General features: G+C 58.5%; 1 protein-coding gene across 11 annotated transcripts in view; it reads left to right on the top strand.

Annotated features, from left to right (window-relative positions):
* Nucleotides 1–772: 772 nt before the first annotated feature.
* Nucleotides 773–16258, top strand: part of AXIN1 (axin 1) — a 77560-nt gene continuing 62074 nt past the window's right edge. For 3 of the 11 annotated variants that reach the window (XR_008475275.2, XM_078344139.1, XM_078344137.1), the window contains exons 1-2: nucleotides 1054–1201; nucleotides 8475–8623. Coding sequence is in view for 2 of the 11 variants with exons in the window: in XM_078344141.1 (XP_078200267.1) it covers nucleotides 806–1201; nucleotides 8475–8623 (545 nt within the window). In the remaining 9 variants the exon portion in view is untranslated. Of the gene's footprint in view, nucleotides 1207–8474; nucleotides 8624–10971; nucleotides 11329–11430; nucleotides 11916–16258 lie in introns of those variants that run through there. The other 8 variants (XM_054242365.2, XM_035266309.3, XM_078344138.1 and 5 more) reach the window with 5 other exon arrangements.

Genomic DNA, 16258 nt, shown 5'->3' with positions numbered 1-16258 from the left:
CAGGTGCGGGAAGGGCCTGGGCCAGGAAGGGTGTCTCAGCTTTCCCGGATTAGTGGAGGCCTCCAAAGGGGCCTTGGCCAGGCGGTGCTGCTGCAGGGCACTTGGACAAGCCAGCACTGTTCCTGGCTGTCACAGGGTTGGGAGTGGGGGTGGCTCCGGGGATGCTCGGTGCCCTGCAAGGCCCAGGATGTCCATGGGTGATGCTTGAGAAGCCTGGTCTCCAGACACTGGGGGAAGCCTTGCCAGGGGCGGAGGTTGCTGCGCCATGGTGGGAAGAGGCGTTCTTGGGACACAAGAGGGCACTGCAGCCCAGGGGAGAGCAGGTGTGGCCACGGGTGTGCACCTGCTGGCTGGACAGTCTGCTCAGCATGGCCAAGGTCCCAGAGTCCTGCCCAGCGGGAACACAAGGTCCAGGGAGCAGGGCCACGGGAGGGGCCTTCAGAGGGCTTGTAAGACGGGCCGTGTGAGCACGTGTGTTCCACAGGCCGCAGCCAGCGGGAGGGTGGTAAAGTGGATTGTGGGAAGATAAAGCTGGCAGCCTTTGCCGTCGGAGGTGGGTGAGAGCTTGGCTCTGCCCACTGTGGGGGTGGGGAGTTCTCCCTATTCTCCCACCCACTGTTCCTACCCTTTATTTTCCCACCAGACTGGGCCTGGCCTTCAGCCCCTGGGGCAAGCCTGACCTGAAGTCCTCCTCTCAGCAGGGGCTGGAAGGCCAATTCTCCCACCTCTGCTGGGGGTCAGGCAGGGCATGGAGTGGCCCTGGACAGGCCAGGAGAGGGACAAGGACCCCACACACTGGACATGAATGAAATACACGCAAACGCTTAACAGCTGTTGTGGGAACAGCTACCATGCAGCCGTGCCCGGCTCGTTCCTCCAAGGGGACCCTGGCATGGGCCCACGGGCAGCGCCGCCTGCTCCCTCGGCAGTCAGGAGTGGCTCGGGGGTGGCGGTGTCTAAAGGGGCTGGTTGCCATGGCTACCATAGGGTTCCGAGGCCCGTCATCTGGTCCCTGCTTCAGCCAATCGGCGGCGGGAGCCCGAGCTGCAGCCCAGAGTCACGCTTCTGCCTCCCAGCCACACAGTGGCCAAGAGCAGGGACCTGCTTCCTGGAGTGGCTGAAAGTGCTCGGACAGACGTCCAAGCCCATCATGGCGGACAGCGGGATGGTGGGGCAGGAGCAGGCACACGGAGCCAGGCAGGTGAGGTAAGCCGGGCAGGCGGCCGGGCGGACAGGTGGGCGCGCCTCCTCTGCCCATTGTTCTCGCGGCTGCGGCCCTGCCCTCGGCCCACCCCACCCTCAAGCACAGCCCACGCACAGCACCGGCACCCTCACCCTGAGACCCTCTCCGGGCGTCCCAAGGAAGGGTCGGGGAAGAGACAAAGGGCGCAGTGTGAGGCAGGACGAATCCTGCCGCACCACGGACCCCGAAACCGCCCTGGTGGGTCCTCCACGTCAGGTTTCACATAGAGGCGGCATCAAAGACCCCTTACCGATCCAGGCCGGCGTCCCGGCCACTGCCGCAGGGCTCGGCGACAGGCCGTGTCAAGTCCGTGCCCTTTAAGCAGCATTTTTTCGAGAAGGAAAAAAAAGAAAAAGAAGCGATAAAAAGAAAAAAATGTCCACCTGTGACGGGGAGCGGCCCAGATGGATCAGAAGCCAAATCCCATTACTGGGGACTGCAGGGACAGGCCCTGCGAGGGCAGCTGCGATTAAGAGCTTGTCAATGGAGTCTCCTTTGGAGATCAAAGCCGGGCGTGCTTGTGTGTGTGTGTGTGTGTGCGAGTGCACGTGTGTGCGCGGGCATGCGTGTACGTGCAGGAGCGGACGCTGGAGGTGACAGTAGAGAGGTCGTGCCCGCAGCACCGTGGGGCCCATGTGTCACCTGCGCGGCCGTCTCCAGGCTGCTCGTGTCCTTGCTGCCGTGCGCAATGCATGTAGCCTGAGCCGGGCACCTGGTCCCAACACCCACACCCTTTGGAAGGCGGTCCAGAGGGCCTCCGCCTCTTCCTAGAGGCCATCCCTTCCCTGAGTTCTGCCCAGAGGAGGCCGGCAGGAGCCGTGCACGCGGGCCGAGATGGGCCGAGCCGGGTGTGAGGACAGCCGTGGCTGTGTCTCTTCCCCTGACCACGCCCTGCTGTCCACAGAGGCCTTGAGCTCTCAGTTGGCCTGGCAGGCGCGCCCTGGGGGTTCAGAGCTCCCGCCGACACGATTGTGAGGTTATTAGGTAAACTCTGAGAAGCAAATCTTTTAATCCACTGTGGCTAATCCAGTGCACTTTTGTTTGCCACGCAGACGCTGCGGCAACAAAGGGGCCGGGGGCCCGGCACACACAATCACACCCTCAGAACTTGGCTGCGGCCTCGCGGTTCCTAGGCAGCCGAGAGAGACATCTCGGGACAGCCAAGCAGAGGGAGGCAGCAGAGGGCGCAGGTGGGCGGGGCGCAGGTGGGCGGGGCGCAGGTGGGCCGGGTGAAGGCAGCTACCTGCCGGGCCCCGCTTCCTCAGCTCCCATCGAGTGTGCCCTTGCCAGCCTGAGGGGCAGCTGCCGGGCTCTTGGGGCTGCTGGGGAGAGTCTCTTAGAAGGACACATTAGTACCAATGGTGGGGGGCGGCAGCATGGGGAGAGGCCTGTGGGATGGAGGCTTTCAGGGCTGGGAAGGGCGTTCGGTGAGGGAACAGCGAGGGTAAGGATGGGTCACTGTCACAGAGGCAGGAGTGCCCCAACAAGGACAGGAATCGGCCTGAGGCTGCCTGGGGAGGTGCGACTTCACCTGATGCTTCCCAGAGTCACTCCGAGGCTCCTCAGGGGCATGGCCCCTGCACTTGGATGCCACCTTTTTTGGGAAAACTGCACTGAGGTTGGGAAAGGCCAGAGGGCCTTTCCCTGTGCTTGAGATGTTCCTGGGACACCAGACCTGGGCCACAGCCAGCCGTGGGCTGAATCCCGCCAGCCGGTCTATCAGGGAGGGTCACACACGAACCTCTGGGGCTGTGAGGCCAGGTCAGGACGGTCACTTTGCCGAGGGGACACTGGCTCAAGGAGGTGCCTGCTTTGCCCAAGGCTACAGGCTGGCCCCAGACAAGGACGGGCACTCAGGTCTCCAGGGAGGCAGGTGCAGGGCCCGGCCCTCCGGTCCCCTGATGTCTGTGGCTCCCAAGTGGGGAGGTGTTGGGTGGTGGCGAGCTGCTGTCCCGTCTTCCTTCCCCAGCCCCTGAGGCCCGGCAGGTGGTCAGTGGCTCTTCATGGCCTACATGACCATATCCTGGCTTCTACCTGGCTCCAGTCCCAGCTCCTGGACCTCCTGGGGTCAGAACGTTTCAGGAAAGCAGCTCAAGAGGACTCCCTCAGGACACCAGGAGGTGTGGACAGTACCCTGGGATGGAGGGGCTGCCTCTGGGGCCCACCAGCTGGCTGAGCCCCCACCCTGCTGCCAGTGCTTCTCTGTTGGCCTTGACGGCCTGACCTTTGACCCCTGGAGGCCAGCAGACATGTGGGACTGTCAGGTCTGCTGGATGGGGCTGTATGCGGGTGACGTGGACAAGGGCAGCTCTGGGGTCTGCCCTAGGGAACAAGCATGGACCTCAAGCCAGTGGGGACAAGCACTGTGTCCACAAAGGCCATTTCTTTTTTTCTTTTCTTTCTTTTTTTTTTTTTTTTTTTTTGAGATAGAGTCTCGCTCTGTTGCCCAAGCTGGAGTGCAATGGCACAATCTTGGCTCACTGCAACCTCTGTCTCCTAGGTTCAAGCAATTATCCTGCCTCAGCCTCTGGAGTAGCTGAGACTACAGGCACTCGCCACCATGTCCAGCTAATATTTGTATTTTTAATAGAGATGGAGTTTTACCACGTTGGCCAGGCTAGTCTCGAACCCCTGACCTGAGGTGATCTGCCCACCTCGGCCTCCCAAAGTGTTGAAACTTCTTTAGTAGAGACGGGGTTTCACCATGTTGGCCAGATTGGTCTCAAACTCCTGACCTCAGGTGATCCCCCCACTTCGGCCTCCCAAAGTGCTGGGATTACAGATGTAAGTCCACACCCGGCCTCACACAGCAGCTGTTTCTCTGGGCCCCTGTCCCGCATCGGCTGAGTGGTTTGCCCTCCACCTCTCTGTGGGTGGGTTGTCCTGACCACAGGTGCCTAGTCAATAGTGGGTCCTGGGAGCAGAGGGCGTTGGGTCATCCATGGCCATGGTGACAGTCGCATTGACCTGACTTTGGAGCCAGGGTGTTTGAGGCAGGGCCCTGCTCCCCTTCCCTCTGGCTCTGCCTTTCGCGGGGTCCAGGATCACTCCTGGGACATCTGCCCTGCCGAGGCAGCCTTGGCTGCAGAGCTCTGTGGACAACTCCAAACAGCAAGCGTGCTGCAACACAGCTGGGAGACGCAGCTGCCTGACAGGTGCGAGGGTGAGAGGAGGCACAGCTGGGAGACGCAGCTGCCAGACAGGTGCGAGGGTGAGAGGAGGCACAGCTGGGAGACGCAGCTGCCAGACAGGTGCGAGGGTGAGAGGAGGCACAGCTGGGAGACGCAGCTGCCAGACAGGTGCGAGGGTGAGAGGAGGCACAGCTGGGAGACGCAGCTGCCAGACAGGTGCGAGGGTGAGAGGAGGCACAGCTGGGAGACGCAGCTGCCAGACAGGTGCGAGGGTGAGAGGAGGCACAGCTGGGAGACGCAGCAGCCAGACAGGTGCGAGGGTGAGAGGAGGCACAGCTGGGAGACGCAGCTGCCAGACAGGTGCGAGGGTGAGAGGAGGCACAGCTGGGAGACGCAGCTGCCAGACAGGTGCGAGGGTGAGAGGAGGCACAGCTGGGAGACGCAGCTGCCAGACAGGTGCGAGGGTGAGAGGCACAGCAGTGTTATGGTGGCTGCCAGAGGTGGAGGCTGGGGAGGCCCCAGCCTAAAGTGACACCAGGAGCTGTGCTCGCCCAGGAACCCACGGCAGAGTGTGTCTCTGAGGAAGGTGGTGGAACCTTCATGCCAGGCTCCAGGCCACCTTGGGGCGATGTGGCTGCCATCAGCTGTGACCACCACCCTGCTGGACACAGACACTGCCCATTGGTCGGCTCCACCCCTCAGGGCCTCAGCCTTGGTGCCCCTCTCCTTCCAGTGGGTTACACAGGCCGCTCCACTTAACCATATCAGTAACATCTCTGCAGAACATTCCTGAACGTGCAAAAAAGAAAATGGAACACCGTGGGCCTTGTGCGGTGGCTCAGGCCCATAATCCCAACACTTTGGGAGGCTGAGGTGGGGGGATCACAAGGTCAGGAGTTTGAGACCAGCCTGGCCAACATGGTGAAATCCCATCTCTAAGAAAGTTAAAAAAAAAAAAAAAAGCTGGGTGTGGTGGCAGTTTCCTGTAACCCCAGCTACTCGAAAGGCTGAGGCAGGAGAATTGCCTGAACCCGGGAGGTGGAGGTTGCAGTGAGCTGAGATTGTGCCATTGCACGTCAGGCCAGGCAACAAGAGCAAAACTCCATTTTTTTTTTTTTTAAATAAAAGGCTGGGCGCGGTGGCTCACGCTTGTAATACCAGCACTTTGGGAGGCCGAGGCGGGTGAATCACGAGGTCAAGAGATCGAGACCATCCTGGTCAACATGGTGAAACCCCGTCTCTACTAAAAATACAAAAAATTAGCTGGGCATGGTGGCACGTGCCTGTAATCCCAGCTACTCAGGAGGCTGAGGCAGGAGAATTGCCTGAACCCAGAAGGCGGAGGTTGCAGTGAGCCGAGATCGCGCCATTGCACTCCAGCCTGGGTAACAAGAGCGAAACTCCTTCTCAAAAAAAAAAAGGAAAGAAATGTAACACTTCGACCATTTTAAGTCTTCTTGCCTTTGTAAACATATTTTACATTTTCCTTTTACCTATTTTTTATTTGTTCAGAGTCAGGCTTTTGGTTTTTGTTTGTTTGTTTGAACAGAGTCTCGCTCTGTTGCCCAGGCTGGAGTGCAATGGTGCAACCTTGGCTCACTGCAACCTCCGCCTCCCAGGTTCTCCTGCCTTAGCCTCTGAGTAGCTGGGACTACAGGCATGCACCACCACACCCAGCTAATTTTTTGTATTTTAGTAGAGACCGGGTTTCACCATGTTGGTCAGGCTAGTCTCGAACTCCTGACCTCAGGTGATCCACCTGCCTCGGCCTCCCAAAGTGCTGGGATGACAGGCGTGACACACCATGCCCGGCCCAGAGTCAGGTCTTGCCCTCACTCAGGCTGGAGTGGAGTGGCACCATCTGGGCTCACTGCAGCCTCCACCTCCCAGGCTGAAGCCATCCTCCTGTCTCATCCTCTGGCGTACCTGGGACCATAGGGGCACGCCACCATGCCTAGCTAATTACGAACAATGTTTCTGTAGAGACAGGGTCTTGCATTGTTGCCCAGGCTGATCTTGAACCGCTGACTTCAAGTGGTCCTCCTGCCTCAGCCTCCCCAAGTTCTGGGATGATAGGTGTGAGCCACCACACTGGCCCACATTTTCTATTTTCACAAAAAGTGGTGCCCTGTGTGTACGGCCTTGCAGCGTCTCTCCTGGATGCTGTATCTCCCTGTTTTCTGTTGGGCTTGGGATGGGGGCACAGGCAGCGCTTGGCCTCTGCCCTGAGCTCAGAATTGAAGGTAAAAGAAGACTCAGGGATGAGAGCTGGGGCTCGCCTTACGGCCTGGAAGGCGGCAGAGTAGCGGGGGGCCTGTCCCTCTGATGGAAAGTCCAGTCCTCCCTCACCTGAACTGGATGGTCCAAGGCCTCCCTCTAACTGCAGGGGCCTCCCCTGCCTGTGCACTCCCACCTCCCACACCTAGGGACTGGGCGGAGGGGGTGGGGAAGGGACAGACAGGAAGAGGCTGAACCCAAGGCTTCCCTTGGCCTCCAGAACCCTGGATCGGAACCGTGCCGTCCTCTCCACGCTGGTGTAGGGCTGGTGGCCATCTCTGCTGCCGGCAGCTTCTATCACACATCACACAGTGCTGACGCTCCTCAACTCATGTCTTTGCTGTGTCTGCCAGGATTCCCTTTGGGTCATTTATTTTTATTTTTATTTTTAGTAGAGACGGGGTTTCCTCCGTGTTGGTCAGGCTGGTCTCACACTCCTGACCTCATAATCTGCCCATCTCGGCCTTTGAAAGTGCTGGGATTATGAGTGTGAGCCACCATGCCCAGCCTGAGTCTTTTTTTTTTTTTTTTTTGAGATGGAGTCTTGCTCTGTCACCAGTCTGGTGGCACGATCTTGGCTCACTGCAACCTACATGTCCCAGGTTCAAGTGATTCTCCTGCCTCAGCCTCCTGAGTAGCTGGGATTACAGGCACGCGCCACCACGCCCAGCTAATTTTTGTATTTTTAGTAGAGACGGGGTTTCACCATGTTGACCAGGATGGTCTTGATCTCTTGACCTCGTGATCCGCCCGCCTCAGCCTCCCAAAGTGCTGGGATTACAGGCGTGAGCCACTGCGCCCTCTGGGTCATTTTTTACAAGTGGTCTTCCTCAGTTAAGCGGATAAACACATTTAAAGCATCAAAACCCACTTTATTATTTTCTTAATTTTATTTTTTTTTTTTGAGACAGGGTCTTACACTGTTGCCCAGGTTGGTGTGCAGTGGTGCAATCGCAGCTCACGAAAGCCTCCAACCCCTGGGTTCAAGTGGCCCTCCTGCCTCTGCCACCCGAGTAGCTGGGACCATCAGTGTGCAACAGCACGCCCACCTAATTTTTTATATTTTTTAGTAGAGACAAGGTCTCACTATGTTGCCCAGACTTGTCTTGAGCTGCCGAGCTCCAGTGGTCCTCTGGCCTTGGCCTCCCAAAGTGCTGCCACTACACCGTCCCTGGCCTCCAATTTATTTTCAAAGCATTCCTTATAGGTTGGGCGTGGCGGCTCAGGCCTGTAATCGCAGCACTTTGGGAGGCTGAGGCTGACGCAAGCAGACTGAGCTCAGGAGTCTGAGACCAGCCTGGGCAATATGACGAAACCCTGACTGTAGCAAAAATACAAAAAACGAGCGCTGTGTGGTGGTGCACGCCTGTAACTCCAGTTACCCGGGAGGCTGACGTGGGAAGATCACTTGAGCATGGAAGGTGGAGGCTGTGGTGAGCCAAAGTCACACCACTGCCCTCCAGCCTGGGCCACAGAGTGAAACCCTGTCTCCAAAAGCAAATTTAAAAAAAGCATTCCTTTTATGTCTACATTGAAGAAAATAATTTCATGTCTACTCTTAAGTTTTTCGTTTGGTGCCTAGAAACAAAGCCTGATCAACAGTTATCTACAGTCAATCAAATAAGAGCCCCGTGTGCCCCCCGCCTCCTCAGGGCCTGCGTCTGCCTCTCTCCTGCCTGACCTGTGGCGGGGTGTCCCTCAGCCTCTGGTCTCTCCCTACCCCGCTAGGCTGACACTCTCCTCTCCACACCCACACCACAACCTGCTTCAGCAGGGCCGCTGGGTTTCCTCCAGTCTTTCTGACCCCCTTCCTGTCCCTGCAGGGCAGGTACCCTGAGGAGCTGGAGGCCCAAGGGCCTTGTTCTGGTCCCAGGGCTTGGGGACACCCGCCACCGAGGGCCAAGAGGAGGATGGACACAGACACAGCCCCGAGAGCCTGGCCCAGCCACAGCGGCAGCTCCGCAGAACCAAGGCAAGCGCTGGGGACCCGTGTTGGGAGTTGGGGGAGCCCATGGGTCAGTTTCTGAGGTCCTGTTGTCTGTCTGGCCACTCAGGACCCCTCATCACTGGAAACTCTGCTGTGCCACGGAGGCCACCCACTCTGTCTCCTCTAAGGTTTTGAGGCTGAACGGGCCGGGGGGTGTGGGGGGAGGCCCCAGTGTCCAGCACTGTGAGACCTGGCTGGAGGTGAGTAAGCAAGGTGCCTGCTGCCAGGATCAGTGGGGCCAAGTGTTGGCCCAGCAGTGCAGCCTTGTCCACATCCCCCGCCCCTGCTCACCTGCTGTGAGCATGGTGATGGCTCTAGGAGGTGGGCCTGGGTCCTAGGCAGGCTGTGGACCGCCTAGTGGCCCTTGTTCCATGCTGCCCCCTTTCCCACACAGCAACCCTGGCATCAGGCACCATGCTGGCTGCTGTGAGAGGCGAGCTGGCAGGGGCAAGGGCTGGGAGGCTTTCACACATGCTTCCCCTTGCCATCCCGCCTGTGGACACGTGGTAGGGGGTGGGCTGGCAGTTCAGGGAAACTGGAGATGGGACTTCTGAGCTTGCCTGGGAGCTCGGAAGGATGAGGCTGGGCACCCAGGGTGGCAGTGTCCAGGGGAAGACATGGGGGTGGCGTGAGAGGTGCCTGGAAGGAGCTCAGGGTGTGGCCATGGAAGCACTGAGGCAGGCATGTGGCCAGACACAAAAAGGGAGGGTGTGGGGGAGGTGCCATTAAGAACAGCCCTGAAGGACTGTGTGCACCAGGGAGCCTTGGGAGGCCTAAAGCAGAGGGCAGGCAGATGAGGGCCCCTGGCTCAGACGGGGAGTCCCGTCCCAGCAGGATGTGAGCTGGTCCTGTGTGGCCTGAACTGCAGCTGCCTTATCTGTGAAATGGGAGTGCAGCTGACTCCAGGGGACTGCCTGGAACGTCCTGGGAGGTGCTAGGCCCAGTAGTGCTCTGGGAAGGACAGGGCCCTGGGCTGTCGTGGGAGGTGGCTGATGGATTCCTGGTGCCGACATCATCGTCCTTGGAGAGGGCTGATTAGGCTGAGGCCTGGGTGGAGAGCAGAAGGTTGGTTCTGACAGTGTTGGGCTGGCCAGAGCTGGCCTGGGGGCTGCTGTGGGCCTGTGCCTCTCTGCTGTGAGGAGCCTGGGGCTGTGGCCTCATGCCTTCCGGCCTGCAGGGCAGGTGACACGGAGCTGGGCAGCCAGGGTGGCAGAATCAGACTGGATCCCTTGGCAGAGACGGCCGAGGGGAGGGGGTGCAGGGGTGGGGACACTGCAGTGGCCTTGCTCTCTCAGGCTGGCCTGGGCAGTGGAGGGAAGGAGAACTCGTCTCTGATCCTAGATGGTGCCTGGGAGAAATCAAGGCAGAGCGTCCCAGCCGGTGGGCTCCTGTCCGAGTGACAACAGCTAGCATATACTGGGGCCTACTGTGTGCCCTGGCGCTGTCTGAGTCCCGGCTGCCTCGGGACTCAGGAGGGTGGAGCCTAGCCCACCTTCCCAGTGCCCTCGCCAGCCCTGCCCGCCAACCGCCCCACTCCTGGGAGTCGGCTCCCTCATGGCCGCGGACAGACCGTGGTGGTTCCTGCGGGGGATTTCTGTCCAGGCCCGGCTGCGCCCGCAGCTCCGAGGCCTGCAGCCCCCTGACTGGCATCTGATGTACCGGCGGCAGAGAAGGGCTGCGTCCCGCGAGCGCCCGTCGGGGCGGGCAGTCAGCCCAGCGCTCCCCACGGCCGCAGCCATTCCAAGCACCTGCAGCGGCGCCTCGCCCACTCCGCACTCGCCGCCGCCACGACCGCCCCGACTCCGCTTCCGCGCCGCCCCTGGGGAAGACCTCGCGACCTGGTCCCCGCCGCGCCCCGCCCCCGGCAGGCACTGACCACGCCCATGTCCCAGCCCACGCAGAGGCCCCGCCCCATGTTTCTCACCTCGTCCTCTCGCTTCCGGTCTCGCACAGCGCCCGAGGCTCCGCCCCACGCTCTTACCTCGTCTGCTCGAGGCGGGTCCCGCCTTACTCCCTAGCGCCGTCCCGTGCCCGAGGCCCCGCCCCACTCCCCGGCCCCCGCCCGAGGTCCGAGGCCCCGCCCCGCGCTCTTCACCTCGTCTTCTCGCTTCCGGCCCCGCCCCGCGTCCCGGCCCCGCCCCGCGCTCCTCACCTGGTCCCCTCGCTGTCGGCCCCGCCCCACGATCCTCACCGTGTCCTCGCGCTTTCAGTCCCGTCCAGTGCCTGAAGCCCCGCCCCACGCTCTTTACCTCGCCCCCTCGCTGCCGGCTCCGCCCCGAGCCGAGGCCCCGCCCCGCGCTCGCACCTCGTCCCCGCGCCCCGGCCCCGCCCCCGCACTTCCGGGCGCGGCCGGCGGGGGCGCTCGGGCCTGGGCTTCGGCGTTCTGGGCTCGGGTTCCGGCTCGGGAAGCGGTCGTGGCCGCTGCAGCCGCCAGAGCCGGCCGGAGTCGGCCCGGAGCCGCGTCCACGCGGAGCGGGCGGGTGGGAGGTGGCGGCCGGGCCCCCGCGGCGTCCCCGCGGCCTGCCCCGAGCCCGCCTCCGGGCCGCCGAGCCGCCGCCGCCGAGATGGGGGCCGTCCCGGGCCGCGCCCCCGCCGGGTCCCGCCCGCCGCCCCGCCGCTGAGCGCATGGGCCGGGCCGCGCCGCGCCGCTCCGGGAGCCGGGCCCGGGGCCCCGCAGCCACTGCGCGCGGGTGAGTAGGGTCGGGCGCCGGGGCGGGCTAGGCCGCGCTAGGCCGGGCGGGCGGGACCCGGAAGCGGCGCGGGACGCGGGCGGCTGACGCGCGTGGGGCCGAGGGGGTGGGCACGCGGGGAGCGGGGCCCGGGGTGCCCCGGGGCAGCGGGACGGGCGGCGCGGGGGCCGCTCGGAGGTCTGAGGCCTCGGGCGCGTGTAAGGGCGCGGGGCAGCTGCAGGGGCGGCGCAGCGCGTGCGGTGTCTCGGGAGAGCCGGGCCTGGAGCCCTCCCCGCCTCCCAGAAGTCGGCAGGAGTGCGGCTGCCCCGGAGGAGGGCACTGCGCCGCGTGCCGGGTCCCGGCCGGGGTTCGGCCTGAGTAGCTGTGTGCTCCGGCGTCCGTACCCTCAGCGATGCCTCGCTGCCCGAACACTGGTCTCTCTCTTGGGTGTGGTTCTTAGATTCTACCCCCGCCCCGCACTTTGGAATTTAGCCCCCCAGTGAAACCAGAACTGCACTGCCTGAGCAGTGAAACTTTCTGTGTGGCATTGAAGAAAGTAGAGGAAAATACGTCAGTTCTCTCGGGATTTTTCTCAGCTCCTCTATAAGGTAGTTATTTAATTACTTAATTTATTTTGATAGAGATGGGGTGTCCCTGTGTTGCCCAGCAGGTGCTGAACTCTCGGCCTCAAGCGATCCACCTGCCTCAGCCTCCCAAGGTGCTGGGACTACAGGCATGACCACCGCCCCTTCTAAGATATATATATATATATATATATATATCTTAGGCTCATGGCAACCTCCTCCTCCTGAGTTCAAGCAGTTCTCCTGCCTCAGCCGCCGGAGTAGCTGGGATTACAGGCATGCGCCACCACTCCTGGCTAAGTTTTGTATTTTTCGTAGAGACGGAATTTCACCATGTTGGCCAGGCTGGCCCGGAACTCTTGGCCTCAGGTGATCCACCCTCCTGGGCCTCCCAGAGTGCTGGGATTACAGGCGTAAGCCACCGCTCCTGGCTTCTTCTTTACAAAGGGTTCTTATGTGCATATCAGCCCCTACTTTTTGTTCACATTTCTGTTCTTTGCTTCTTCAGGAAGAATCTCGGGCTTACTTGAACCCACAGGCTCTGTTGTGGAGAAAGCACAATCTGAACCGGCTACCCAAGATATTCAGCAGTAGCTGGGTTTCAGTGTTAAGATCTCCGTTCCGGGAGGAGGATGGGAAGGCGTGAAAAACGCGGTGTTTTTGTCTGATTTTCAGCTACTGTTGACTTGGATTTCTAGTTTCAGAAAAGCCAAGCAGACTTTTTTGGATTACACTGGTCATTGGGAATTTAGGTGATGGGGTACAAATTACACGTGAAATCGTAGTCCTGAACCTTCAAGAGTTTAATCAGTGGACGGTTGGGAAAGTGTCAGCCGTGTTCTGTTCTGTGCATACTCCCTGTCAATCAGGATTTCAAAAGTTAGGTTTGGGTGAAATAAATGTACACACGCGCATGTGGCAGCACCGGGCTGTACGCCTGAGCAACGACCGAAGGGCATTCTAAATACAGTGTCAGACTTGTAGGCACCCCACCCCTTTTGTGGAATCACTTTATTGATGGTAGCTACAGGCTGTGGGCCAGATCCAGCGCTTGTGGGCATTTGACGCTCACCTGAGTTAATATAGCTGCTTTATGTGTGTGTGGGGGTGTGTGTGTATACACTAAATGCTTGGCGTGCTTCCCTGTGGGAGCCCAGAGATTTCGGGAACTGGGACGTGTTTCAACAACAGCAGTAATTTGTATAGAAGAGTTCATGTGCTTCCAGGGATACCAGAAAGACTTCTCTCAGTTGACAGCCAAAAATATACGATTATAAGAAAATTTTCTTCTGGGCTCTGAAAAATAGTGTAAAATAATAGAGTGGACGTGGGTCACACATGAATTAAAACATTAGTTTTGGGCAGGGCACAGCGGCTCATGCCTGTAATCCCAGCACTTTGGGAGGCCGAGGCAGGTGGATCACGAAGTCAAGAGATCAAGACCAGCCTGGCCAACATGGTGAAACCCCATATCTACTGAAAACACAAAAATTAGCTGGGCATGCTGGTTGGTTCCTATAGTCCCAGCTACTTGGGAGGCTGAGGCAGGAGAATTGTTTGAACACGGGAGGCGGAGGTTGCAGCGAGCCAAGATGGTGCCATTGCACCCCAGCCTGGGCAATAAGAGTGAAACTCAGTCTCAAAAAAAACCCATGAGTTTTGGGTCCAGGCGAGGTGGCTCACACCTGTAACCTTACACTTTGGGCGGCCAAGGCAGGCATATCGCTTTGATCTCAGGAGTTTGAGACTAGCCTGGGCAACTTCATCTCTACAAAAAGAGCAAAAATTAGCTGGGTGTTGGTGGCTCGTTCCTGTAGTCCCAGCCACTTCAGAGACTGAAACTGGAGAATTGCTTGAGCCTGGGAAGTGGAGGCTGCCGTGAGCTGAGATCGTCCCACTGCCTTCTAACCTGGGCGACAGAGCAAGATCCTGTCTCAAAATAACAAAAACGCAAAACAAAAAACCCATTAGTTTGGAAGAATTTGCTGCTATTTCCTGTAGCACAGTAGTTCAGCCTCTGTAGAGAGCCATTGTGGCATTTGTGACAAGTGTCTTTGTCTTTTACATCAGCAAACTAAATATTTACTGGTGTCCATAGTCGCAAGACCTTGTGCTAGGTGCTGTGGGTCCTGCTGCTAAAAGCACGGAAGACATAAGGCCCTACGAGAGCATGATGGCGACGTGCGGTCAGCCTTCCATCTGAACTCTCTCGTGCAGTCACTTTCTGGTGTCCAGTGACTTGGTTCTTCTTAAAAGCTAGTGAATGGTGGCACCTGTGTAAGGGCAAGTCTCAGGTGGTCAGGGTGCAGGCCTTCTTTCCTGTGATGCCATCCCAGGCAGGAGGATAGATGACTGGGAGCTAGTGTGGGGTGCCCACACCCCGGGGGCTCCCTCCATGCTGATGGGGCTCCAAGAATGACTGCAGCTCAAATGCTCTGTGAACTGCAGGATGTCACAGCCCACGGGCCTTGACCTTTAGAAATGGTGTGTTCCTGCTGAGGCCGAGATTACACCATCCAGCATGTTCACAAAAAGTCATTCGCTGCTGAAATGTCATTGAGGGGCACATAGTTGCAACCCATCCTCCGTCTGTGGGTGCTTACTTATTTTCTTGTCTTATTATTATTATTACTATTACTTTTGAGACAGGGCCTTAGTCGCTAGGCACCAGGCTGGAGCGCAGTGGTGCGATCTCAGCTCGCTGCAGCCTCCGCCTCCCGGGTTCAAGCAATTCTCCTGCCTCAGCCTCCCAAGTAGCTGGGACTACAGGCAGGCGCCACCATGCCCAGCTAATTTTTGTATTTTTTTAGTAGAGACAGGGTTTCACCATGTTAGCCGGGATGGTCTCGTGATCCTCCCACCTCGGCCTCCCAAAGTGCTGGGATTAGAGGCGTGAGCCACTGTGCCAGCCCCTTGTTTTATTATTATCATTAGAGATGGAGTTTTGTACCTGTCACCAGGCTGGAGTCCAGTGATGTGATCTCTGCTTACTGTAACCTGCCCCTCCTGGGTTCAAGTGATTCTTCTGCCTCACCCTCCCTAGTAGATGGGATTACAGGTATGCGCCACCATGCCTGGCTTTTTTTTTTTTTTTTTAAGTAGAGACAGGGTTTCTCCATGTTGGTCAGGCTGGTCTCAAACTCCCAACCTCAGGTGATCCACTTGCCTCGGCCTCCCAAAATATTGGGATTACAGGCGTGAGCCACTGCGCCTGCCCATTTATTTACTTATTTTATCTTATTTTTATTATTTTTTTGGAAACAGGGTTTCGCTCTTGTCACCCAGGCTGCAGTGCAATGGCATGATCTCTCACTGCAACCTCCACCTCCCGGGTTCAAGTGATTCTCTCGTCTCAGCCTCCTGAGTAGCTGGGATTACAGGTGCCTGCCACTATGCCCATCTAGTTTTTATATATATATATATATATTTTTAAGGCTAGTCAAGTGAAGCAGTGGGAGTGGAGAAGGAACAAAGAAATCCGTAACTGGTTGTGATCAGTTAGTTGTTAACACCACTGCACCTGGACCAGCCTAGTTTTTGTATTTTTAGTAGGGATGAGGTTTTGCCATGTTGGCCAGGCTGGTCTCAAACTCCTGGCCTCAGGTGATCCGCCTGCCTCAGCCTCCCAAAGTGCTGGGATTACAAGCATGAGCCACTGCACCCGGCCTATTTAATTTTTTTTAGAGACAGGACCTTGCTCTGTCGCCCAGGCTGGAGTACGGGGCGTGTGATTATAGCTCACGACAGCCTTGAACTCCTGGGCTCAAGTGATCCTCTTGCCTTGGCCTTCCAGGTAGCTGGGACTACAGATATACACCACCATACCCGGCTAATTAAGAAATTTTTGATTTTTGGCTGCGCGCGGTGGCTCACGCCTGTAATCCTGGCACTTTGGGAGGCCAAGGCGGGTGGATCATGAGGTTAAGGGATCAAGACCATCCTGGCCAACATGGTGGAACCCTGTGTCTACTAAAAATTCAAAAATTAGCTAGGCACGGTGGCGCACACCACTTGTCCCCACTACTCGGGAGGCTGAGGCAGGAGAATCACTTGAAGCTGGGAGGTGAAGGTTGCAGTGAGCCGAGATCTCACCACTGCACTTCAGCTGGCGACGGAGTAAGCTCCGTCTCAAAAAAAAAAAATTTTTTTTTTGTAGAGATTGGGTCTCAGTATGTTGCCCAGGTTAGTCTTGAACTCGTGGGCTCAAGGGATCCTTCAGCCTTAGCCTTCTGAGTGGCTGGGACTACAGGTGCGTAACACCACGCCTGGCTCTGTGGATCCTTCTTGCTTCCAGCTGTAAGCAGCTGTTGGCAGGTAACACGTGTGCAATGTGAGGAAGTTGGTGTGGGGGACAGATTCCATCCATG

Source organism: Callithrix jacchus, chromosome 12, assembly GCF_049354715.1.
Source record: "Callithrix jacchus isolate 240 chromosome 12, calJac240_pri, whole genome shotgun sequence".
Taxonomy (NCBI): domain Eukaryota; kingdom Metazoa; phylum Chordata; class Mammalia; order Primates; family Cebidae; genus Callithrix; species Callithrix jacchus.
Note: the sequence above shows the minus strand (reverse complement) of the source record. Positions and strands in the feature narration are given on the sequence as shown.